The sequence below is a fragment of the Semicossyphus pulcher genome, unplaced genomic scaffold (genome assembly GCF_022749685.1).
Source record: "Semicossyphus pulcher isolate SPU_LCO1_2020_fin unplaced genomic scaffold, fSemPul1.0.p SCAF_7, whole genome shotgun sequence".
In the NCBI taxonomy this organism is placed as follows: domain Eukaryota; kingdom Metazoa; phylum Chordata; class Actinopteri; order Labriformes; family Labridae; genus Semicossyphus; species Semicossyphus pulcher.
This window is the reverse complement of record NW_027211748.1, coordinates 24,601,706-24,627,868: the sequence shown is the minus strand read 5'-3', so window position 1 is coordinate 24,627,868 and position 26,163 is coordinate 24,601,706. Positions and strand designations below refer to the sequence as shown.

The 26,163-nt window shown below is 41.8% G+C and overlaps 1 protein-coding gene across 1 annotated transcript in view; it reads right to left on the bottom strand.

The window, feature by feature from the left end:
- pappa2 (pappalysin 2) overlaps nt 1–26,163 on the bottom strand; it is a 92,028-nt gene that overhangs the window by 26,201 nt on the left and 39,664 nt on the right. Inside the window, exons 12-22 of the mRNA XM_069684860.1 lie at nt 23,471–23,599; nt 23,304–23,389; nt 17,561–17,757; nt 14,903–15,016; nt 12,030–12,165; nt 11,740–11,914; nt 9,512–9,577; nt 9,328–9,424; nt 7,187–7,364; nt 3,790–4,003; nt 689–857 (exon numbers count right to left, since the gene is read on the bottom strand). Coding sequence (XP_069540961.1) covers nt 689–857; nt 3,790–4,003; nt 7,187–7,364; nt 9,328–9,424; nt 9,512–9,577; nt 11,740–11,914; nt 12,030–12,165; nt 14,903–15,016; nt 17,561–17,757; nt 23,304–23,389; nt 23,471–23,599 — 1,561 coding nt within the window. The remainder of the gene's footprint in view (nt 1–688; nt 858–3,789; nt 4,004–7,186; nt 7,365–9,327; nt 9,425–9,511; nt 9,578–11,739; nt 11,915–12,029; nt 12,166–14,902; nt 15,017–17,560; nt 17,758–23,303; nt 23,390–23,470; nt 23,600–26,163) is intronic.

Below are 26,163 nucleotides of genomic sequence, written 5' to 3'. Positions count from 1 at the left end.
CACCTCACGACTAGTGCTGAATTATTCCAAAAGTGATTCCTCTTTAAGTCTGAAGCAAAAGAAAAAAAAAAGTGAAACCACAGCTACTGTGAACACAGCTTTTGTGGTGTCTGTTTGAGACATTACCAAGAAAAAGATGACGCACTTTTCTCACCCCGTCTAACTTTTCAATTGCCTTAAAGTGGTAATCTTGAAGATCTCATTTTGGTTCTCTTTGGCGGCACCTACGGCGATAAACGGTAATTGCAGGAGCACACTTCCCAGATATCCAGACAGTGTTGCATGTGTGACGTCCACGGTCGGCTCCGATTGTAACTCTTGATTTTCCTGGATGACGGTCGCTTTCCTTTTCAGACTGTTTGCTTCATCTGAGCGTCAAATTTGTCTCTTTTTCTTTGGATTTTCACTTATTTTTGAACTTGTATCTGTAGTCATCCATCTTTTCTTTGTTTGTTCAGCTAAAGTAGGTTACTGTTGACTGGCAACACTTGCAGAGAGCGGAAAAGCAGCCGCTTAGCTCCGCCTACCCTCTCTGGCAGACCAACCACTGCTGGGTGATGGAAAACGCGTCACTAACTGGGTGCCGCTTAAGACATTATCACGCTCATGGTCACACTGTTGATAATGATGGGATCAAAAATACTTTAAACTAAGCTGAGGAATTAATGGTCAGTTGTTGAAACCTTACAGTATCTGTCGTATCCGGGCACTGCAGGGTGCAGATGGTGTCATAGTACAGGCCATTGGTGCAGTTATACATGCCCTGGAACACATCGGGTAGGGCTGGGCAGGATATCGGCTCACAGTTGGTCACCTCCCATTGGCCATTCTCCTGGCAGTCCAACTTGAAGTACTTCCTAGAGACGGCAGCAAATGAATACATCTCTTCATTCCAGACAATACAAGGTTCTTCAGAGTTTCATTTTCAATTGAGTAGTCCAAAAAAGTTTGAATGATTAGCACAATAGGAAAAATCTGGTGTTACGTGGCCAGTTTATAGCCAGTACTCTGACACTGTTTTCCTCTCTTTAGGTGCCAGTTGGATCATGATTAGTGTTTGGTTGTCTTTTATTCAATAATACAGCGTTTCATAAAGAGGGTGTTTCACAGACAGGTGGTCTGAATCACTATTGTGTTGAATCTTTAGTATTACACAGAACGAAAATTGACTTTTATTTATTTACAAAACATTAAATATATTGAGGTTCACATGCACTCTATAGCCTTTCTCACCTTCTCTATTGTCCCATTTAACTTTTACTATTTCACTAACAAAAAAGCCCACTGAGCACGGAGGACGGCCCACTCTACAGTAAAACGGGCCTCCGATGTGGTGCATGTAGTGTGTAAACGCAACAGTATGTGTTACCATATAAATGTATGTGGGTACATGTGTCAAAGGTAAGAGTAAAGAGCCTGTTTAAAGCTCTTTAATAGCTTCTGCTGTTCACTTTCACATGTTGGACTAATAAAGCATCGGGGGTTATAAAAATGTTTACCCAAAAGTTTGAGAAAGCGTAGCTCATAAAGATACCCAGCTGCAAATGGATCTTTGCATAAAAGAGTTTTCACCGTATCGGATGGAAAATTAATGTAAAACAGAGTTATAATGTGTATTTTTACTGGCTTTGTATGATGATAAAAGTCAGCTTGTTAGATATTTCATACACTGCAATTTAGTAACAATACCAGACAATACAAGAAGGAAAATGTAGCATTACCATTACACACATTCACATACTGCATACATTTATACTCTGCATATGTTGGGAAATATGGTGCATAAACTCAACAGCTATACAGACTGAAACATGTGAGGAGAGATGGCCAACTCCATGTAAAGCTGAATATAAACTTACATTAGACGCTGTGTCTCCTGTTACAAAGCCCTCATCTCAATGTGAACTGTGTTCAGTAATGAGCACTTACCAAATAAATGCAACTGGCAATGTAACAACAGGCTCAGCAAGCAGCAGCACACATTTTATTGGACCCTAATGTGAGCTTGTTACCAAACAAGAGTTCTGTTTTAGAGATGAAAAAGTCTCCTTTAACCGTACCCATTGATTCTTAAAAGTGTGCCCTTGAGATTTGGGTGTTCATGGGATGCTTTGTTAAACTGTTGCATAAATTATTGAAATGAAAAATCGTTATTTCCTTCAGCAGTGGGTAATCTCTATTTGTAGGCAGGGCATGGATTTTTAGTACGGCAAGTGTTCTGGTTTCCGTATGTACTAAGCTTGTAGTACGAGTAATATTGACCAGCAGGCTGCAGCGTATGCAGGAAAAACAGTCCGTGTGGAGAGCAAAAGCAGGCGGAACGTAATCCGCGTAATGACATCCCAGCTCCCATCAGTGTCATCTGACAACTTCTTAATTATCTTTATAAACAGACATCTGCAGCGAGTTCAGCTTACAAGCTGTTCGAGATCAAAAATTTAACTTCAAATTCCCTTCACGCAATGAGCAAAAGCCGTTCGGCAATTAGATTTCCCCAACTCTGTGTAACTTAGTATTTACAGAGGATTTAATGAACCAAGAAATGATCCTGTTTATTTTGCTGACATATCTGGAGGGGCGAAATTTGCTTCACTTTTGATCTGAACACACGGTTGCTTCACAAGTTGCAAACTGGACTGTAAACAATGCAGCACACGGAAAAGGAAGTCTTGGCTGGAAGTCCTTATCGCTAAAGCTGACAAAGCAAACATGTTCACTGTTGTCCCCAGAGGATATATCGTCTCAGACGATAACTGATGGGTTCCGAGATTGAGCTGTGGGTAATGGGAATCTTGTAAACTAAAGGCAAATAAGGAAGTCCCTTGTCCTTTTTTTGAAGTAGACAGCAGACCAAACTGACAATATATTATTTAATGCAATTGTTCTTGCAATTCTTTATGTCCTTGTATGAAAACAAGTAAATACTATGCCTGAAATCATTCATGTGATTGATGATTTAAGGTGTCGGTCAGAACCAATGACTGTATATATAGATGGACGACGCGTCTCCATCTGCTCCCTTTGTAAGAAATTGATGCCACAATAGCCCCCGTGATAAGCGCTGCCATCTTGCGATGATGATGTCATTTGAAGCCAGAGTCTGCGCAGTAGAGATCGGCAGGTGGCGCCGCCGTAGCCACTTCCCTAACCAAAACGCACACTTAAGTTACTGAAAAAACAGTAAGGATCTCGCTCGCCGGTGTGTTTAACAGCAGAACAGCTTCTTGTGTTGGTCTGAGGTTAACGTTCACAGATATGTAAACCTCAATGACTGTAGTGATTGTTTTTGTTACGTTTCCTCTCACCGTTCGTCCTCCACTCTGCTCACCCGGAACTGATTAGCTGAAGGAGCCGTATTTGTCAACAGAGCTGTCAATCATTATTTTGACAGCATCAAATAACGAATTAAAAAAACTTGTCAGAAAAATGAACCCTTGGATGAACATCAGCATGATAATAACTAACTATAATGACAGAAACCATGTTTGAGAAAAATGTATTTGGTGTGTTTTTTGATTTGATAGTTTGACTCATGTCCCATCTGTTAACATGGAGGACGCAGGCTTTATGAGATATACTGCAGCCAGTCAGCAGGGGGCGCTCTAAATGTTTTGGCTACACTTTTAAGGAGCTGTTATGTCGTCCATCTATATATAAAGTCTTTGGTCAGAACACAGATTCCAGGAGGGGATTATGCATTATTTGCCAGATGTTGCATGGTGCCATTTACTGCAAGTAATACATAGATTTTTCAGTCTACAGAGCTACCAACTGGCTGGAAACACTCACCTCAGTGTCTTCTTTTTAAGGCTCCCTGTCACATAGAAGCCTGGGTTGCATTTGTAACGGCAGACAGAGCCCACATCGTGCCCTGAAGCCAGACAGTCTGCTGATAGCAGCTTGGCATGGGGTACGGTTGGAGCCTCTGGACACTCTATCTTGCAGTAGGCCTCTGGGAAAGACCACAGACCGTCCTCCAAACACACCAACCGGTCGCTGTCACCTGAGGAGGGGAGACAGAGGGAAGAGGGGTTTTTTTTATATCAACAGTAGAGCTGAGAAGGGACAATGTGCCTGACATGACTTTGAAAAGCAGAAAAATATACACAAGAAATGTGTCATTCTTCTATTACTATCTCTGTTGGTACTTAGCAATTTTATGTTATGTGCAAAGGTTTAGCCTGTTGATGAAGCCATTGTTTTTCACCAACGGCTGACGGTCGTCATCCACTGAGCCCTCAACCATTGTGGTATTTGCCCCTATCCACTTCCTTAGTTTTCAGTTGTGTGGTTATTTTGGACTTGGTTTGCATAGTTTCCAGCGTTTCATGTTGCTCCTGCTGCTCGGTGTACAACGGCAAAGCCGAAAAGAAAACAAAAGCGGCCACATCCTCATACAAACAACGATGTCATCCATTACGATGACATCGCCCATCCTGGTTATCTATGCTCAATTGATTGGTATGCATGCATAACGTCCATACTCTGCCTCTCACCTGAGTTGAAAGATGAGGTCATTATTAGGTTGAGTTTTCACTTCTGGACATACTTCCACCTTTACAGGGCCTCAAAGAAGCTGCAGATTGTATTGGACCCTTCTTCTCTCTTCTTTTTCTTACATGTGGTAATTACAAGTTAATGTCAAATTGAGTTACTGTTTACCAACTGAGATCAAGTGGCAATGGGACTACAAGCACAAAACAACAAATATTTTCTTTACGTGTGTTTAAGTAACAATCTCAAACTTTTTCATTTAAATCACTATTTATCGCCGAATGAGGTAACACAATGGTGATTGAGCCTATGGCCCACTGATGAAAGCCTTTGCATTTGCAGTCTATCGTATTTCTATGGACTGGGTGTCTGTGGCGACATTCGCGGAGAAAATCAGATATTGGCCATTTTCCATCACCCAGCAGTGGTTGGTCTGTCAGAGAGGGTAGGCGGAGCTAAGCGGTTGCCTTTCCGGTCTCTGCAAGTGTTGCGAGTAAACAGTAATCTACTATGGCTGAACAAACAGGGAAAAGATCGATGACTACAAATACAACTTCAGAAATAAGTGAAAATCCAAAGAAAAAGAAACAAATTGGACGCTCAGATGAAGGCAAACAGTCTAAAAAGAAAAGCGAAAGAAAAGGTGTCGCCAAAGAGAACAACACTGAGATCTTCGAGACTACCACTTTTACTTCCTATTTTTCTTTAAATAGCAACAGAAATGTTTTTTTGCAAACATTGGCCACTAAAAAATTGTTCATATCAGACCAAGTGATGTTGAAGCAGCAGAGTATTTTGAGTTGAGCAAGGGTTTATTTAATTACTGAAAAATTCAAACTTTTAATTTAAAACATCAATATTGTGTGATTTCTTCTTTCTTAGAGTTATATAGACTTGCTTTAAAAAATACATTTACCGAGTTACGTTCAGCTCTACATACACAGTATGTTCTGCACTAGAAGCTCAAGTAGGTCAACATCATGGATTCATTTCTGTCCCTGCAAACATTCTGGTTTCGTTTCATGGCTCTTTCTTGTACAGTTATGAGGGGAAGGAGACTATGGCTTCATGTTGCCCAAAGCTAATATTTGCTATGCCTGTATGCCCCCACATGAAGCGTGAGTTGGAATGTGTGGAGAATCATAACACCCTAAAACTTTCACAAGTTTTATTTGGTCTATAAAATGTAATGAATCTTTAACATGGCATCACGTTTTTTATAAGCTATTTAAACATTGTGCCGGTTTTCTGATTCTTAAAATCCATCACAGCTGTACTGTTGAACTGCACACAGGGCTTTACTGCTGGGTGATGATGCATGCTGGCCTCTAAACATGTTTCACTAAACCAAAAGCCACAAATAGAATTACTTGTGCACAATCTGTATTTAGATCAACAATACATGGATCTTACTGCTGACTATACTACGACATTTGATTCACTGTGGCTTTCCAACCACAAACACAAAGTGTGTTGACATCACCCTTGTTCAGTCTAATCACTTCAAGACACTTCAACACTGTGTGACTTGCGGGGCAAAAGATGGGTAAAGCTTTTTGAAGTGTGAATTTGTAATTCTCTATTCTTTAATATAGGTGCCATGATTTGCTGTGGCTGGTGAAAGTGGTGATTTTAAATACATCTGATGGGACGGAAATTGTGATTTTGCAAATGGCCTTTGCAGTAATTTTTATTGCAATAATTTGATTAATCTCTCTAAACTGGTTGCAAACTGAATTTCTTTAAATGAAGACAATAACTTTAATAAGGTCCACCCTCCAAAAAGGCCTCCAGACCTTCTGTTATCCATGACAAATGAAAGATTAATGTCCATTAATGTCCATTTTATGGACTGTAGCTAATGGAAGCATCTGTCTGTCTGTTCACTGGACACTTTGATCCAGAAGCGTTTACATCACAGCTCTCCTCGGGCAAGCATACAGTAAATATCAGCTCACACACAGTACTGAGAGCACCAATGGCAGCTCAACCATCTCTGAGTTAAAACCATATACATGTGTGGAGGGAAGCGCAACTAGCAGCAGCACAGACGCCATACACCTGGTTGAATAGGCTTGCAGATTCTCAGTGAGCAGCATATTTTATAGTTTCTAGGTGAGTTATAGTTTCCCAAATCAAGTGTGACTTTGCTGGTATGTCCGAGCGTCCACCTGTGAGAAGGCGCCCAAGACACATGCTTTTATAAAAGCAGGATAAAACCTCCCATTCATTGTTTCGAACAACACTGTGTCTTGTTTAGTTCTCACCAACATTGCACAGCTCGCAGGATCCAGAGTCTGCAGCAATGCTTTTGCCTGCTTAAGTCCCAAAAAGATGATGATGAGGGGATGGGGGTCCCTCCCTGAAATGCTGCTTGGAAATGGCAGAACTTGATCTTTGTAACTTTGCAACCAGCAGTGTTCCCCTTAGAGGGGTTGCTGTAGCTAGCTAAAAAGCATGACGGCCAGCAGGGGTAACAGACACATGCCTCACCCTGCTAGCTTCTTCTGTAAAGCAGTTAGGAACAGTTGATAATCCAAAAAAATGCAGCAACACCCAACTGAACCGACAGTAAAAAAAACCAAGCAAAAAAACAATGAAAGGAAATACAAAGTCTGACACGAATAACCAAACAAGGCTAGACAAGCACTTACAGACAGAATAGAACAGAAAAGATAGATCAATGACTTACCCTGTAGTATAGCTGGCGATCCACAGGTGAAGGAGCACTGTTTGCCAAAGGTGGTTCCCCAGGGGCAGCTGAAAATGGCGTGGTAAACATGAGACTGATCGGGCAGGCCGCAGTCTACAGGCTGACAGCTAACCACACGATCCCATGAACCATGGAAGCACTCCAGGCGTGCTTCTCTCTTAAAGGAGAAAGAGAGTAAGAGTGAGAAAGGAAGAAGAAAGGAATTCACCAACAATCTACAAAAGCATCATATTATAACAAATCCTGTGCCAATAGACTGTATATAATACCCCTTTCCCACCAAAATTAGCGCTAATAAATGCTGATTGTCTCTTTTCCCATTGCCAGTGGAGTATACACCTGTCGTTCTCTTTTCTGCTGCGTCACCGACTGACGTCACAAACGCGCTGACAACAGGATTAGTAAACAATAGTACACACAAAGTACTTACAGTGGTTAGGTCTTTATTGTATCTATTACTCATTCAGTGTATCAAACTCGACGGCAACAAATTTGGAACGATGTTCAAGCGCTGCTTGGATAGAGACGGGTGGAATTTGTAGCTGTGTGCGTCATAGCATCGCGCCGGAAAGGGAGCGGAGATTAGCGTGTCGACCTGGGTTTTGTGTTCCCATCAATGCCGATCGGAGCCGAGGCGATAATTAATTACCCGGGTCTACTGCAGAGCCATTTGACCCAGGTCTGAATGCCGATTGTAACCTTTCCCACTAAGCAGGGAAAAAGGCTTGAGATAGTGACATAGCATCTTAGAATAGAAGTGCTTTAAATGTGCGTGCATTCTAATGGCCACTAGGGGGCGAGTCCAATAATTGCAAAAAAAAGTGAGATTGTGTGAAAGCAAATAGGAAAAAATGACCCTACATTCAAGCTGATTTATTACTATTATTATGTGTTTTTGAATCATGTTGGTAGTGTTCGTTTCATTTTAAAAATTGTTTAAATATTTGAATGTATTTTTTTTTAGGAGCCTCTCCTTCCTCCTGAAATGAACAAGCCATTCAAACGTTTTGCCATTCAAAGGTTAGACCTTAGCGACGATTGGCTGAGTATTCAAAGTGACCGTGTAGCCCCTCCCCCATGTGTGTGATCCTCCGTGGGGGAGCGGCCGCACTGCACTGTCACTCCAAAGTTGTAGAAAACATGGCTGCTCTAGGATCGGTTATTAGGCCTTATACGTACAAGCCAGAATCGCCAGGAGGCATCGGAATTGACGACTTGATTACAAGCTAGAGCAAGAAGGCAGCCTGAGGTGAATGACGGTGAATGACGATTGGTCGAGTTCAGCCATAGCAAGGTTCTACTTAGAAACTTGCAGCTGTTCTGAACGGCCCATTTCAGAGGCGACCTTTTTAAAAAATGTCCTTCTGGAAAAACATGGAATTATGCAGTTTTCAGTTTTTCACTGTGAACAATAAACACTCAAAAATGTGAAACCCATGAAAATATGAGAATATCCATTTAAAAGATATGGCCCCCTTTAATGAGTTAATGTTCACAATCACTACTTTCAAGTCTTCTGAAATACAGCAGCATGTTCATTTTGTAAACAATGGTCCCATTTAGAATAAAAAGCAGGGTATGCTAGGAGACTTTCCTACTTATGATTGACAGTACTCGACCATGGCAGCTTGATAACCAGGATAGAGACATCACAATGCAAATCCACCCTGTCATCCAAATACGTTCACTTCTCGCTCCAAAAGAAAGACAGTGAAAAGGCCAGAATGCAGAACTTGGCGTAGTTTGACACAGTACGTCTCAATAATGTGAACAGTTTCTATTACTTCTCCTTTGACACAATGTCATCTGTGAAACTAAACACATTGGACATTAAATCTGTTTTGTTCCCTCATCATTCATGGCAGATGTAATTGAGTTACACCAGTTTTTAGTGGGAATGCAGGATGCAACCACAAATGCTCAGCGAGTAAAAGGAAACCAAATATTACAAATGGTGGAACAAATGACTGGAGCAAGACTGGATCTCTTACATCTTAGTGCAATCTCAACGCCCATCCAATAAATATAGAATGTCTCAGATTGTATCTGAATGATACATCAATGGATAACTGGAGAAAAGGGAAACATTGACAGGACGACACATAAACATTATTTAGTACCTGGTGTGGTGGGGTCGCCCTGCCGTTGAGGACAGTGATACTGAAACCACGGTGACACTGAACGGAGCACTCAGAGGCCTCCCCTCCTCCTGTACACCTACAGAGACACACTGATATATAGATAGTGCTTTGGTTTGTTGTTTCAGCTCTGTGGTTGGTCAGTATTTCATTCCAAAGGGCCTACCTGACGGAGGCGTGGTCTAACTGGGGATTGTTGCAGCTGTCCATCTGACACGGCTGCCGCAAACAGCTATTGCAGGGATGGAGAAAGGAAAGGAGAGGGAGAAAAAGAGGGATGAGAGGCAGGGAGACAAAGACAACACAGCTAGGAGGCTTAGACTGGTGGATATTTCTGGGTTAGAAAATTAAGTCCGACTAAAGGAATACTACGAGGTTTTGGTAGGCTGTTAGAACTACATTTAAAGAGACTGCAAAATTTCCTTTTCCAATCGAGATTATGCTTCTCTCCTTCTGAAGTGTTGACTATGTTAAATGGGAAAACAAAACTCTTTTGTGGCTTAAGATAGGGTGGCGAACAGTCTTAATGGTCTATAGGGGACTTAATACCAGAGAACGCCTCTCTCTCTCTACAACAGTTCATGTGATTTTTAGTACAGAGGGTTCTTGCAACATGAGGGCAAAACGCAGTTAGGGGTGAAGCAAGAGGAGATTTTGTTCACCCAAACAGATGAAATAAAAATAATAAATCAGATCTACTAGAATTTATTCCAAGATGTCACCTTAATGAGAAATGGGACAGATGTGAGGTCACAGTGACCTTGACCTTTGACCCTTAATTGTTATGCCAGTTTTGTAGATATTACCTCCAGGCATTCCTGAGGTATCACGTTCAGAAGAATGGGATGGGAATAATGGTCAAAAAAGCGTTTTTCCAGGACATTATGATGTTACGGTAAAGTTGACCTTTGACCTTTTGGTTACAAAATTGCAAAAACTTGAACATTTTATCCTATAGCTGGTGCTGAGGCATGAAAAATGCATGGAATTAAGGAAGAAATGCTTCTGATGTATCAATTTTGACCATTTTATGAACTCTCCATTGTGGGCCGAAATAATGGAGAGAAAATTTGAGTAATTTTAAAAGTTTTTTTTATGATGTTCTGAAATCAATATTCTTAAAAACACAGGAGCAATTCTGTTTTTATGTTTTCAAACCAGTGTGTTTAAAACTCCCAAACATTTGTAATATTCCCAATTCTTTATGTAATAAAAAATGTTTTCTATGCTTAAATGACTTCAGTCAATGTCTGTATTCAGTATGATCAGATGTGAACATATAACCTCTTTTTGATAGTATGAAACAGTTACTGACATGTTGTTTGACAGTGTGTGTGCAGGGTTTTTCCTGGCTCAGAATGGGCCTTCGGTGGGTTGCGACACACGACAGCATAATCGATCCCTGTGCATTGTTCTGTTATTTCTGATCATTTGGTTAAAATATCTATTACGCTTGAGTAACTGAAAACCCAATTTAAAAAACTGATTTTTTTTTAAAATTAATTACTTTATTTTTTATGTAATTAATTTATTAAAAATTAAAAACATATAACATTTGAAGAGGGGGAGGAAAGTGAGTTAAAGGGAGAGGGGTGTGGAGGTTGGAGAAAGGAGGCATTCAGTGGTGGAAAACTATATTAACTTAAGCATTATACATTTTATCTAACTTCCTGCTTCTACTCATTTCAGAAGGAAATATATCACTTTTTACTGCATTGGGAAAATTAGACATTTATTAAGATTTTTACATAGAAAGTGAAGCTGAAACAACTAGTCAAGTGATTGGCAGAAAATGTATTAACAACTATATTGATATTTAGCTTTCAGATATGCGCTGATGCTGTTGCTTACGTTTCATGCGGCAGCAGTTTGAGTGGTGACCTGTTGTCAAAATATTATTGTCAAAGAAAGAAACTAATCAAAAAGAAAAATGCGGGGGTGAAGCGCTCCTCAGCGACCTGTCGCAGGTTTTCTGCCGGAGAAAAACCTCACAGTTGATCTGGCTATCTTCCAAAAAGCTTACAATGTCCTGAGAATCAGGTCAGGACAATTTCCGGAGTTGCCCTTTCACAATTATAGCACACAGGTTCAGTGAAAACAATGCAGCGTCAGCCGCCTGTGTAAAATATAGCGGCTGTGGATGAGCCACACAGTTGTTTGATAAATTGCAGAAACGTACGCAGAGACGCCTTTTCTCATTTTCTTTCGCCATTTCATTCTCAATTCTTAGGATTTTGGTGCTGGTGATCTTCCTTTGGCGCTGGCTTACACTTCTTTGGGAGGTGCCAAAAATTCCTCAATGCAGGAAAAACCCTGTGTGTATGTGTGTAAAAGCATGTGTGTGTGTGTGTGTTAAGTAGGTAGTTGTGGGAGAGCCCACCCTCTGATGCGCACCCGGTCAGGGCGAAGGTGCTGAAGTGGCAGGAGGTCCTGAGGGCCACGCCTCCCACTGCCACAGAGGGGGAGGAGAAGAGAAGGACAACAGAGGCCGTGACGTAGAAGGGTTTAGAGAGGTCATGTGTCACGTTCACCACCAATGGGTTCCGAATGCATGAGACGTCATGTGTGCCTGGGTCGACGAAAGGATTGTGAAGTAGTACTTTAGATTTGTTGTGCATATTTTTGTCTTTATAATGTAGCATTTTATTACTGTGATTTTAAAACAATCAAATCCATACAAGTACCTAGTGAGTGGTTCTTGCCAGTTGTATCACACAGGAAGATGGTGGCTGTCCTCCGACACTGCTCCCCAGACCACGACCCGTCTGAAGCCAGATACACGATCACAGAGGCTGCCACTCCAGGATGGACAAATCCCACCTGGATCAGTTATAAAGTGACAATTATTTCAATGAAGGAATGAAACAAAGGAACACAGATCTTAAAAATAGACATTTTGAGTTGGCAAGAGAAGTACTGAAGTAGTACGATTTTTGTCCTGTGTTGTGCTTTCCAATGAACCATATGGTTATCCATTTAGAAGCCAACAAAGAGATCTTGTTGCTCGTCCAGGAGCTGATATCGATAGCAAGAGTCAGTCTGATGTGTACAACAGAGCATAGCAGGAATTAGGAAAAGAGAGCTTTCCACACTAATTTTGAAAGAACAAACAAGCCAGATGTAGGTCTGTCAGGCTGTCCAGGGTGGTTGGCTCATACTATAGAACAAGCTATAACAGGTGCATGCTGTAACATATTCCCAGTTGACCCTGGCCTCAGTTCAACGTGACGCAATTTCAACTTTTCACATCCGCCTGACACGCCTGCAGACCATGAATGTTTCAAATTAAAAGCACAAGTTTTAAAAGGAAATTTTAAAGGCCTTCAGGAAAATGAAAGACGTCCTTCTCATTTAACAGTTCTTCATTTGGAGGCACTCGCTCAGAGAGCTGGCAGAGATGGATATCACAGGATGGCTGAGGAACGCTTTTCAGAGCAAGAGGAGATATTTAAGGTGAGGGAGGCCTTTCAGAGACAGAAAGCACACTTCAAGGTAAAAGACTGGTTTCAGGGAGAGCTGGCAGATATGGGTGTTATCATGAAGGCTTGTCAGGCGGTGAAATAGTCTTCAAGGAAACAGGCGCCATCCAGGGAGGTTGCAGTGATAAAGAGGGCATGCATAAAGGAAGCAGGGGATGGAAGATGAGTCATTCAACAAAGAAGTGGAAATGATGAGAGAGAAAAACTGAATGAGTGTGTGCAGGAAGGAAAGAGGCAGACTTGTGACTGCAAAGGACTTCATAATTCAGTGCATGACAAGGTTGTTCAGGTATCAGGGCATCAGTGAAATACGGCATCAGCTAGCTTGTGCTTAGCGTGGACCTGCAAATGTTGATTGTGGGAACTGTGGCTGTGGAAAGAGTAAACTAGAAGAAGTAGACACAGGTCTGTAATGGTAAGCAGGTTCCAAATAGATGCGTCCGCTAAACCTGTGCAAATGACACAAAAGGCCTCATCCTCCAAGCACATGCAGAGGGTTGAATGCACCTCAAAGTGCACTGCAGAGCAAACGGCGTCTCTGTGCTCCGGTGCTGTTTGTGCATATTTAAATGAGTCATTATGCAAACATTCGGCGCAAATTTGGCCCCTTTCTATGCAAATGAGCCTCGTGGGAAAAAGGACCTAATTCACAAACAGCAGCACTCACAGCACCAGCAGTTGGTGGGAGCTGCATTGCAGTATTATAAGGGCTGTCAGGCTCCGGTGATCATGATGACAATTTCACCTTTTGTGTGATCAAAAAATGTATTTGTCTGTAAATACAGGCAAATAATATTCGTCATTATTATTATAATTGGGAAACCAATCAGTCCGGGGCTGTGCGGGGCTCAATCCCCAAATGTGTGGAGACGGTCTGGAGCTGTTATTATTATTATAAGGACGAGCTGCTGTCATGCGCTCGTTTAAAAATGAAGCTGTGTTACAGTCTGGACTTTACCGTAAACTGTTTAAAGAGCTGCCCCCTTCCTCTCCCTGCTCATCATCGATCTTTGCATGGAGTTGAGATCCATCAGTGTGCGCTCAACTGATGCCTGAGAGCGCAGCACCGCGCAGCAGAGAGTGGAGGTGCAGACAGCTTCTCTCCACAATCAGACACAAAACAAGAGCAAACTGCACGGATCTGCGAAACGTTATGGGCGTGTTTGCGCTTCAAAATCAGTGCAATTTGCTTTGTGAACTGGACCTTCAGACGGCGCACATAGCGGGTGCAAATGATGCGCAATTTATGGCGCTATCAGCGGCCGCAATTCATTCTTAGTGAATTCCCCCCTCAGTGTAGTGCACAAACAAGGACATCTATGTGAAGCTCTGTTGGCTGGAGATTATTGGAGCTGCAAAGATAAGCCAGCAAATTAGCCATTAGGGCTATTTTAACAACAGCAGCTGTCAGCGCTGACAACAAATACACGTCCTCCATCCAAACGTTATTTTTAAACACAGAAACTATTAGTTTATTGGATGTCTGAGAATTGTTTTAATAATTAATTATTAAGAATGTGGTAGGTAATTACATGTAGTGATAATTAATGTTTTCATGATGACTAAGAGATCTATTTATGATTACAAAATTATTATTCCTTCAGATGCCAGTATTTTAATAACTTATGAACTTTAAAGTCTTTAAGTATGAATGATGAGTCAATTATATAACACTTGATCTGTGTCTATTAATAAACTGCTAATAGCCATTGAATGATTTTAAAGTGTTTATTACCCACTGGGTATAAATAACCCAAGAGGTAAATAACGGATAAGTAGACAGTTAGTCATAATTTGGTAATCAACTACAGATCATTAGGAGCTATAATTCACTTGACCCAGAAAATTAGTAATTATGGTAACCAGTGCATTGTTTGAAAGTTGGGAATGTGTGTGTGTTTGAGCCAACAGTCTGTGTGAGAAGCCCTGAAACTCCATTTTCAAATTATTGGAAAGTACTGGAAGTTGTTGAAGCCAGAGGAGCCACCCACAGTCAATCAGGGGAGGGGGAAGCAAATACAGAAAAGTAAGCACACACACACACACACACACACACATACACACGCACACACACGCACCTTTAGCCAGATTGAATGTTCCAAGTTATTGCTTGTGTCCGACTGGGCTGTGCAGGGGAACCAGGCGTCGTTGGGCTTCTTGTCGCTCACGTCAAGGTGCTGATACCTGCAGAGCTTCACACAGAATGAGGGAAAACACACAATGCTTTGAGACAAAAAGTAATTATAAGTATTCTTGTTTTTGATATGTGTTTAAAGACCCCCCTCCAGTGAAAGTCAAGTGTTTAACCTTGTAAACATCTCCATGTGGTGTTTTTCAAGACATATCAGGGACAACATAAGCAGTCATCTCCATGGCTGGGCCTGTCTGCTTTTAAACTGCAGTGCACCAAGGACAGGCTGAACAACACGTTTTCAGATTGGCAGGTTTGAGACATCACAAACCTAAGGAGCCAATCCCGTTAATGGACGGGGTGATGCTCTGCATATCATTTTGTGTAACCTATGGCAACCACTTCGGCGATGCGCGAGCCAGCTGTAACCATCATCGTAATTTTTGCAAACTCACGACTGACTACTATCATTAACATTACTACTTCTAATTACTACATTAAACGATGGCAGGGACGTGTTTTCTTTGGCGGTTTGCATAGTGGGCGGGGCCTATGCAGATTCTGGATTCTTGCAGAAGAAACATATCAGACAATCTATTATTTCAAGCAGAGCATTTTATATGTCTTAAAACATGACTGGAGCTGCTCTTTAATAATCCAAAAGGAATCTAGACCCTAACTGACCTTGTATTGTATCCAATACCTATTTCTCCCACTGGATTTATTGGCATATCTAATTTGTGGCGTTGTCACATTTTCCACTTGATGGAAAAAAAGAAAGGTCCGTTTAATCTGAATTTTGTACAAATTTCATAATTTCTATTGTGCTCTTGAGAAGAGTCCGGATTGTCTGGCACTGAAGTCGTTGAAAGGCCGTGGTGACGTTATTCATGACACTTTGATTTCTGTTATTTATTGCACCTTCCCTCGTACAGACGCTGCAGCGTGAAGAATCCCAGGAGGTTTGCCACTTCTATGATACTGAAATGAGCGTTTCTGACACCAGCAATCCTTGCACAATAAAAGTGGCTAAGATCATGTTGTGTGAAATCTTCTTTTTTTTTTGCTTATGCTTCATGCTGATGTCAGCACATTTCTAAAATTGTGACATAATTTACAAGCAATATTGGACCTGAGAGACCTCGTGTAAAGGCTGACATTTTATGGGAGATGTCAGAGCTTAAAGAGGAATGATGTACGACTTAAGTTGTAAAAGAAAGATGTCATATAGAAAGTCCTGCCAAGATATCTCCAAAGTCATGTGCAAAGCCCTTTTTCTCCAGGCTTGACCTTACCAGTTAGTGTTCGTCTGTGTTACTTTGAGAGTGTTGTTACCTCTTTTTAACCCCCTTTGACATGTTTTGGACTCCCAAATACTCTGATCCATATTTCTGAATGTTAAATAAAGTGGCCAGTTAGCACAAGATAGCAAAGCGTGGTGAGAGGGAAGGAGAACTGTCCTGAGTACTGACTGTGAACCGGGGAATAATGCTTGTTTATTCTTTGGGGAATGCTGCTTAAGTGGAACCATGGGGTCTTATGTGAACCTGTTGTTTGTGTAACCACGGGCTGAGAGAAATATTCATTTAAATGACTGTTGTAACATAGCTTCCAGTCACCAGTGTTAGCCCTGGAAAGAAATGCGGTTAAACTCAGGAGTGAGGAAGAAATTATGCTCCATGTTGAATTTTGTAACTTGAATAGAAGTTGTGTTCTTACCAAATACACACTTTCTGCATGCTCATGAAGTGATGCTGGATTAATTATTTTGGTTCTTAAAGTAACAAAAAGATTTTCATTAAATAAATGTCTGTTAAGTCACTATCTATTGCTGAATAAGGTATTGAACACAATGGTGATTGAGCCTATGGCCCACTGATGAAAGCCTTTGCATTTGCAGTATTACAGACTGGGTGTCTTTGGCGACTTCAGCAGAAAAAAAAACAAGAGGAGCCCAGTTAGTGACGCATTTTCCATCAGCCAGCAGTGGTTGGTCTGCCAGAGAGGGTAGGCGGAGCTAAGCGGCTGCTTTTCCGCTCTCTGCAAGTGTTGCGAGTAAACAGTAATCTACTATGGCTGAACAAACAAAGAAAAGATGGATGACTACAGATACAACGCTCAGATGGAGGCAAACAGTCTAAAAAGGAAAGCGACCGTTAGCGAGGAAAATCAAGAGTTACAACCGGAGCCAACCGTGGACGTCACACATGTGACACTGTCTGGATATCTGGGAAGTGTGCTATCACAATTACCGTTTATCTTCAAGATTACAACTTTAATAAAATATATTTATATGTCCAGGCCTTTTACGTGACGTAAAGTTCCAGATATTGAAAGTGGGTGACACTGCAGCAGAAGGCTCTGTCATCCATCGATGCATGTGGGGGGAATTGAGGATGGGTAAGCTAGAAGAGACGAGTGGACAGGAGAACGAGGTTGCAGAGATCAATGTGCCACATCATGAACAGCTTTGCAGTCTAACGTGAGGGTTTCATACAGGAGGCCAGTTTAAGTGAAGTTACACTAGAATTACAATGTGTGTTTATGTGGGAATAAGAGCAGCACATTTGAACATATTCAAGTGTACTAGATTCATATTAAATACCTTGGTGAGTGATGGCTCCCCGGTGGCAGCCTGGGCGGGACAGCGGTTGGGGTCCTGGTGAGAAGCAGTGGCAGTGGAAGCCCACTGGTCTGTGTAGCCCAGAGGTGTGAAGTAACCGCAGTCCTGCACACTGGAGCTCCGCTCAAACTCCTCACACACACCGTCGCCGTCAAACACATAACACTGACTGGGTTCACCTTGGGGGATGGAGAGGAGAGTGAAAGAACAGAATTTATGAAAGAATATTAAACCTGGATTCTTATTCTGGCAGCACATACACTCATCCCCCACTGTTAGACCCCCATCCAAATGTATTTGTCAGTGAACCAAATCTGAGCAAATGTATTTTTTTATTTTCTTTGGCCACTTTTAATGTGAGTCACGTCAAATACAACCTTATCTTACTCTCTGTGCTGTCAGCAGGCTGTAAATTATGGCATGAAATGAACTTTGACTTCAATTAATTATTGTAGATCATAATAATTCTACGATGCTAATAGGCAGTAAGAGAGCATAATATGTAACTTGGACAGTTAGTTTATTCCCCAAAAATCCATCAATGGGCCCCAGGTATCTATAAGTCACCATGTGACAACAGCAGCGTTATGTGTTACAAGGAAGTAGGGCTGCATGATATATCGTTTAACGATCGCAATTGTGATGTGCGCATGTGCAATAGTCTCCTCGCAGGACATGTGATAGTGAAGCATATTAAGTGAAACACGTCAAGCTGCTACTTTATTGCTGCTCGTTCCAAAAGAAAACTCGCCAGTTTCAGGTTTTCCATGACTAATCTACAGGAAAACTCTGATATCACATTAGTGCAGCTCTTCACCAGAGCACACAGAGAACTGACCACTGTGCTGCAAAGTCTTTAGCCTTTTTTACACTGCGGTTCCGCCTCAGTGCCGTAACGAAGCTCCGTCCTCCTGCCAGCTTAATCATTTTACCAAGCAACGCCAGCGTAAAGCCGCCCCAGTATGTGTTTTTAAATAACGTTCTGGTGTAGCAGAAGCAAAATGTTCGCGAGGTGTAAACACACATACGGTGCTGTTCCGCCCTGCCGGCTCTGCCGTTTACACCAACGCCGTTTCGCCTCTGTTACTACCTCCGATGCCGGCTCAGAGGCGGAACAACTTCGCCCCACCGTTCCGCCTCTGTGCGTTCTACATAGAAGAAGAAACGTAACAGAGGCGTAATAATCCTGCCTTGAACTGGCAGTGTAAAAAAAAAAAGTGTCACCTGCCTAAAAACTGTAAACAAGCACGAACGCTGCTGTCATCACAGATCATGTCGTTAATGCTGTGGCTACGTTAATGGATCGTTCACAGAGCGGACGTGCCGCAGAGTGTTCACTTTGAGCGGCTACACCTGCAGCGCACACACGGCGTGAGGTTGTGTTTGCAGACAGGAAGTGGGAGACGCTGAGCTTTTGTTTCCTGTCACTGAGGCATGAAAACAAACTGCATTTATCTGGTATAATTTCCTGTATTTTTCAAAAATCGCAATAAATCTCGCAGAACAAAAAGTTATTGCAAAGTCAGTTTTCTTCAATATCTTGCAGCCCTACAAAGAACTGTCAAAAGTCATTCCAAGGCCACTTGAAAGCATAACAACACAGTAGTGAATGTTGAATGAGTTTTCATAGACTCATTTGGATTGATTAGTCATTTAGTGTACGTTTTCTGGCAGCAAGCTTCTGAGTCTGACTCTTTTCCAAAGTGCCTTTTAAAACAAAAGCTCAAATGATTACGGTAAAATCTGATCAAGGTTAATGGAATGTGCACCTTGGCTAATAGGTGCTGCAGTATGACTGAGCCAAAATGTAATTTTTTGACTGAACTAAGGATGTAATTAATGTTATTTGAGTCTTTGACTTCCCGTAACACAGTTACCTCTGAGCTACGAGAAATGAATGTAGACATCATGTGCTACAGCAGAAGAAGAGTGGGAAGTATCAGCGGAACAACAGCCTGTAATGCGGCAGCTATTCATAAAAAAAGGCGGCAAACATCAGGCACTTCAGAAGTTTGGCTTCATTAACATGTGGACAGCTGCAGAAGGCAGACAGACAGAGCCGTGTCAGAGAGTCAGCGCTGCACAATTGGCTTCAATTAGTCGACGGAAACATGTTTCTGATAAAAGGCAAATTAGTCAGAGACAATTCAACAGCATCTTGTCATCCCGAGTTCATTTGGCAGCACTACAGTGAGTGAACTCACCAAACACCCCGCTCTTTATTTGACAACACCTGTGAAAATGATCAAGTCTTTTCAAATCCAAGCTTGTGTATTTATCAAACCTCACAAAGGAGAACTACTTGACAATCCTTGACTTAACTATTAAGACCATCTGTTCCTTATTTACAGTCTGCATGCTGTAATCATATTGTGCAATTTAACCTTTATTTAATCAGGCAGTTCAAAAATTAAATTAAAAATCGGAGGAATCTATAAAAACAAAGCAGCACTTCTTTAACAGATGCAGCTTGACCGTGCCGTGTCTGCGATGTGATGACTATAAAAGCACTACGTGTGGTCACTGCAGAACTATGGCTAACAGTGAAAAGAACAGAGCAGGAGCAAGACAATTCAGCATAGTCGGAGTTAAATGGGTCAAGCAACTGTGGCAAGAAAACCAAAACAAATATTCTGTCTATGACTAAGAAGTAAAACTGAATAATTGGTTTTAAGTGTTGCAATTTGTAGAAACCTGTTTTTGCCAAATTGTTTTCCTTCCTAGTCATGATGTCTTTTATTGTAAAATAAGAGATGTAATAGCTTCAGTCACGGCATGGCGAGTGCTGGTGGTGGTGGTGGGGGTTAGTCTCTGCTGGTTTCCCCCTGACAGATAAATTCACTGGAAGATGGAGTTGTATCCCAACAAACCTTAACACCACACATGACTAACTACCACCCAGCTGCTCGTGGAAACAATGCATGGCCTAAAAAGGAAACATCGAACATACTGTCTCGTCTCTACTGACCTCTTGTTGGCAAATTAGTAGAATATTTGTGAAATAAATAAGCCGTACTTATTCAACTTAGCCGGTGTTGATTGCAAAATAGATGCTGCCGTGACGCTTATGTGTCGCACACGTTCGTCTGACGCTACGGTGTCGTTGTAGATTAGCATTAGGCTTGTGTTCTCAGTGCGCTCATATTTTGAATGTGTTTGCCTAATATCAAGCAGAGAAAACACATGTTATTCAGCCTTCTGCTTTCAATGGAGTGTTTTGGGTAAACCCCTCTCCATGTTGTGTTTTCGTGCTTCTGTTGTGGCCTGTCTGCATGCTTCAGACAGGGCGAGGGTGCAGACACAAAGTATTGTCGTCCTGTGGTGGAATCACAAACCGTGAGGCCGCTCTCTGTGGCTTCTTTGTTTGTCTTTTGCCCTGTTATGCTGCATGTTTTTGGTACTTTTTGCTGCTTATTTAACCACCTGACCCAGGGTTAACGGAGAAACATTCGCCCTGGTCTCACGGGTAAACACTGCAGGGGATGCTATTCAAAAGGATTCCAATACTTTTTATATATTCGGTTATTTAGCATTAATATCACTGCAAATGGCACTGTATGTTCATTTGGACATAGGTTGGATTAAAACATCCATCCATCCATTATCTCTACCGCTTATCCTGTTCAGGGTTGCGGGGGCTGGAGCCTAATCCAGCTGTCGTTGTGCGAGGGCTGAGGTACGCCCTGGATTGGTCACTAGTCAATCATAGTGCTGACACATAAAGACATACAGATCTTTTACGCTCACACTCACACCTACGGGCAATTTAGAGTCACCAGTGAACCTAACGAGCATGTCTTTGGACTGTGGGAGGAAGTACCCGGAGAGAGACTCCACACAGAAAGGCCCACTTCGTCCGAACCAGGAACCTTCTAGCTGTGAGGAAACAGCGCTAACCACTGCACCAACAAGCAGCCCCGAATAAAAACATAAACAAGGATAAAATACAAACTGGGGTCAAACTGGGCTTAAAATTTCTAAATTCAAAACAGGTGAATTTCTTTTCGGTGACTAAATCTTGAAAGTCCCACCAAGATGTTTTCTGGCAGCCACATGAGTCACTGAGCCACACAAATGTTTCTTAATGTTTCTCATCTTACCATAAATCTTTGCTTGTTGATTCTAAGAGCAAATTCTGCATTTTTGCCAAAACCTCACCAAATGTTAACCTGGCCAAAACCCTAACCACAGCTGATCTTTTATTATTCTAAGCTTCTTATTGGGTAAAAAAGAAACAAAGTTGCCAAGAAATGACAAGATTTGATTGTGGCATTTAGAGCTACAAGGTGGCCCGCAGTCACATTGCTGAGCCATTGGGTCATTGTACAACAGCTGTCAGAAGCAAAGGCTTTCATAGCTGGTTATCATCTCTCTCACTGAGGAGCGCTGGCTGACTCTCATAGATGCTGTTTGATGATAAATAAAATCAAAAATGGCAGAAACATCTAAAACACAACTGTTAGTGTGAGCTGATTATTGTGAGTCTGATCCAAAACCACAACATGATCTTTGATTAAAATCAAGAAACTTCATTTATTCTAAAGCCCAGGCCTGCATCGATCAAATCAAACACATGCCTGACATATTCCTAAGACTGAACAGTGGACTTGAAGTGTTCCTAATGTCAAGAGGCTTTAGATATCCAAACAGGATTTTGGACTAAGTAAACCAAGGACTTAAGTTTGCCCGTCAGGTCATCTGTTTCCTCTTATGTTGCGGTGATGCTACAGTAATGGTTTGTGGAATCTGTTCAAGCCAGAAGCTTTTATGTCTTGTAAATTAAACTTGATTGACTTGATGTTTTTTTCTTCACACTGCTGCGTGCACAAATGAGAGAGATCAGGCTATTAAGTGACTGCTCTAACACACTAAAACTTTATATGGTGTTGCCATTGTTTTGAAAGAAACCCCACTGCTCAACATCCTGTCAGCTTAATACTGTGTGTGTGTGTGTGTGTGTGTGTGTTTGGACCAATGACTGTATATATAGATGGACGACGCGTCTCCATCTGCTCCCATTGTACGAAAGTGATGCCAAAATAGCCCCTGTGATAGGCGCTGCCATCTTGCAATGGTGACGTCATTTGGAGCCAGAGTCTGTGCAGTAGAGATCGGCGAGTGGCGCTGCCATAGCCACTTCTGCTAACCAAAACACACACTTAACTTACCGATAAAGCAGCAAGGATCTTGCTCACCGGCGTGTTTAACAGCAGAACAGCTTCTTTGTGTCCGTCTGAGGTTAACGTTCACAGGTATGAAAACTTCAATGACTGTAGTGATTGTTTTTGTTTCGTTTCCTCTCGCCGTTCGTCCTCCGCTCTGCTAATCAGGAACTGAACGGCTGCAGGAGCCGTATTTGTCAACTGAGCTGTCAATCATCATTTTTACAGCATCAAATAACTAATTTAAAATAAACTTGTCCGAAAAATTAACACTTGGACGTAAGTCAGCATGATAAGAACTAACTATAATGACAGAAACCATGTTTGAGAAAAATGTATTTGACGTGTATTTTGATTTTATAGTTTGACTCATGTCCCATCAGTTAACATGGAGGAGGCAGGCTTTATGACCTATACTGCAGCCAGTCAGCAGGGGGCAATAGAGAGGGTTTGGCTTCACTTTTAGGGAGCTGTCATGTCGTCCATCTTTTTATACAGTCTATGGTTTGGGCACAATATAAACTAGAGACATTTCTTTCTGAACTGGAGTGAATGAGACTCACCAATACAGTTGAAACCCGTCTCCTTGATGCATTTCTTAGAGCAGCCGTCACCATCCAACAGATTTCTGTCGTCACACTCCTCTAACCTACAGAAAACCAATCATCATCATCATCACCCACATTAAAATATTAATGATCAACGTGTTACCATCAGGCATGACACAAACCCCTGTATGAGGCCGTCTCCACAGTAGGGCTGCCCATGTGTGTAGACCAGAGGTGGGGAGGGATCACTGAGGAGACCGTCTGCCTCCACCTGGATCATGTACTGGTACTTGACTCCCTTCTTTACCGAGCTGGAGAGGAGAGGAGGAGATCAGAGGGAAAATGGTTTCATGATTGCTTAAAACTGTATTTTGTTGGCAAAATAAAATGGTTTAATAAAAGTCCACAGTTTGTCATGTTCTTCCAAGTAGCAGTAAACAAGGTTTTACTGCTCTGTGGTTCGAACTGACCTTCGCAGGCTTGTTGATCGGTACAAATGATGACTCATTCAAAACAAAATAAGGACAAACTATTGTGGTTATTGGTGCCAGCGTAGTGCAATTTCCTTCAAATACCATTCTTTACTTTGTGCTATGAAGAGAGGAAGTACTGTATTTGCAGTATGTCCCCCAGCAAATCAATTCAGCATGAACCTGATGGATTCTTCCAACGATGGGTAATGAGACTGCAGCAATAAAGTGGAAGTTGCAATTGCGGTGGCTTCTATCTTATAACCTTGCAGTATCCAGTGACCTTTAAGCCCCACAGCAGGAAGTGGTGTAAAGATACCTTGGCTCCAGTGTCGGAACTATTGATCTGTTTTGGTGGGCTCTGTCTATAAAAAGAGCCCCCTCCCTGTTTGCCCAGCACAGACCTACTGCTTCTGTATGCAGCAGCACAAGCACAAATCACTCAGGTCTGTCAGGTTTCTCCAGACTGTACACATTTCCTTTATTAATTATGGATCAGAGGAGGAAATGAAGAATTGAAAAACTCCACCCTCGCCTATTCATCTGTACTGTATCTATATCTGGACGAATCCTCCGAGCTTCTGTCACAGCTCTCTTCCCCTCTGCTCTCAGAGCTTTCTCATTACCTCATGATAATTATGGTGAGGTTTAGGTCATCTTCTTTCCATTTGCAGTGCTCCACTCCCTACCTGAGGAGCTTCTAGCTGGTTATGAAACAGACTGAAATTACTGATGATTCTATGTGACCTACAGAAGAAAACAAGACCATCAGTGACCAGATTTCTACATTTTTAATGGCTGTTACCTTTGCTAGTTGGGTCTGAGTCAGACCAGGCGCTTAACAGCACGCAAACAGGAGACGTCTTTATTTACATTTTCCAGAAAAAGGATTCAGTGTGAGTGATAGGTTTGACTGTCTACAGAGTGCAGGGGGAGTTATGTATGGGACAAGATAAGCAAAGAGATAAGAGGTGCCATTTTGTCCACAGGGGTCGCCAAGATCGACACTAAACAAAAGTTCCTCACAGAAGCTTTAAACAACAAACAATAACAAAAATCATTAAGCAATGTTTGTTTTTTGAAGTTATAATGTTGAACTTTCGTTCTCTTTGGCGGCACCTATGGTGATAAACGGTAATTGCGGGAGCACACTTCCCAGAAATCCAGACAGTGTTGCATGTGTGACGTCCACGGTTGGCTCCGGTTGTAACTCTTGATTTTCCTCGCTGACGGTCATCGATCTTTACTTTGTTTGTTCAGCTATAGTAGATTACTGTTTACTCGCAACACTTGCAGAGAGCGGAAAAGCAGCCGCTTAGCTCCGCCTACCCTCTCTGGCAGACCAACCACTGCTGGCTGATGGAAAACGCGTCAGTTACTGGGCGCCGCTTGTGAATTTTTCTGCTAAAGTCGCCACAGACACCCAGTCTGTAATACTGCAAATGCAAAGGCTTTCATCAGCGGGCCATAGGCTCAGTCACGATTGTGTTACCTCATTCGGCGATAGATAGTGACTTAACAGACATTTATTTAAATGAAAATCTTCAAGATTATTACTTTAAGGATGAGCTGACTGCATACTTACATGGTAGAAAATTCCCTTTAAATCTACCAGAAATGTGACTACAGATTAGACTCATTGCCAGGAGGGTAACAAATGTTGATATTTAACAGTTAAGAAAGAAAATAAAAATGGAAATGTAATCCAAACAAAACAGGATGCTTATGCAACAAGGCAACACAAAAATATTTAAATGCTTGGATATTCTTGAAAAGAGTTTTATGCAACCATGTCTGAGGACAAATGTGTTTTTTTTCAATCTTTCCAAACAGTCTCCGAAGGTTAATCTGCAGTCAAAGAGTCAGTTGGGAATAAATCTACAAAATGGAAATAATGGCACAAACTTTGGGAAAGTCTTTCTTCAACAGCATCTATGGTGTCATAGACAAAAAAGTGAACTAGTTGTTAAAGAATATAAAAAAAGAGCAACTGAGAAGCTCAAATACTGCAGGCGTATACTCCTCCTCTCACCTTGTTTATGCAGCATGAGGTTTGCATGATGGTTTCCAAAAGTCATAAAAATTGTCAGACCCAGACCACCCTTCCATGTGGGGCGAGGGGGTTCAAGATGCTGTTTAACCATTTGTCAAGTACTTGGATGGTTACGTCGGTCAATCAATAGCTTTCAAAACGCCCTGCCAGCTCACCTTTCCAAGGAGGCCGCGTCCGACCGTTTATGTAACTTTTTGAAAGCAACAATCTGACATTCTCACCCACTTCACACAGCGATTGGCCGGCTGTGAGGCAGTGAGAAAAGAGCCAAGGTTTAAGCTTTTGTTTCAATCTTTCCTTCTTCATTTGTTACACAACCGTTTGAGGCGTGATGAACTACTGAGTGCAACAC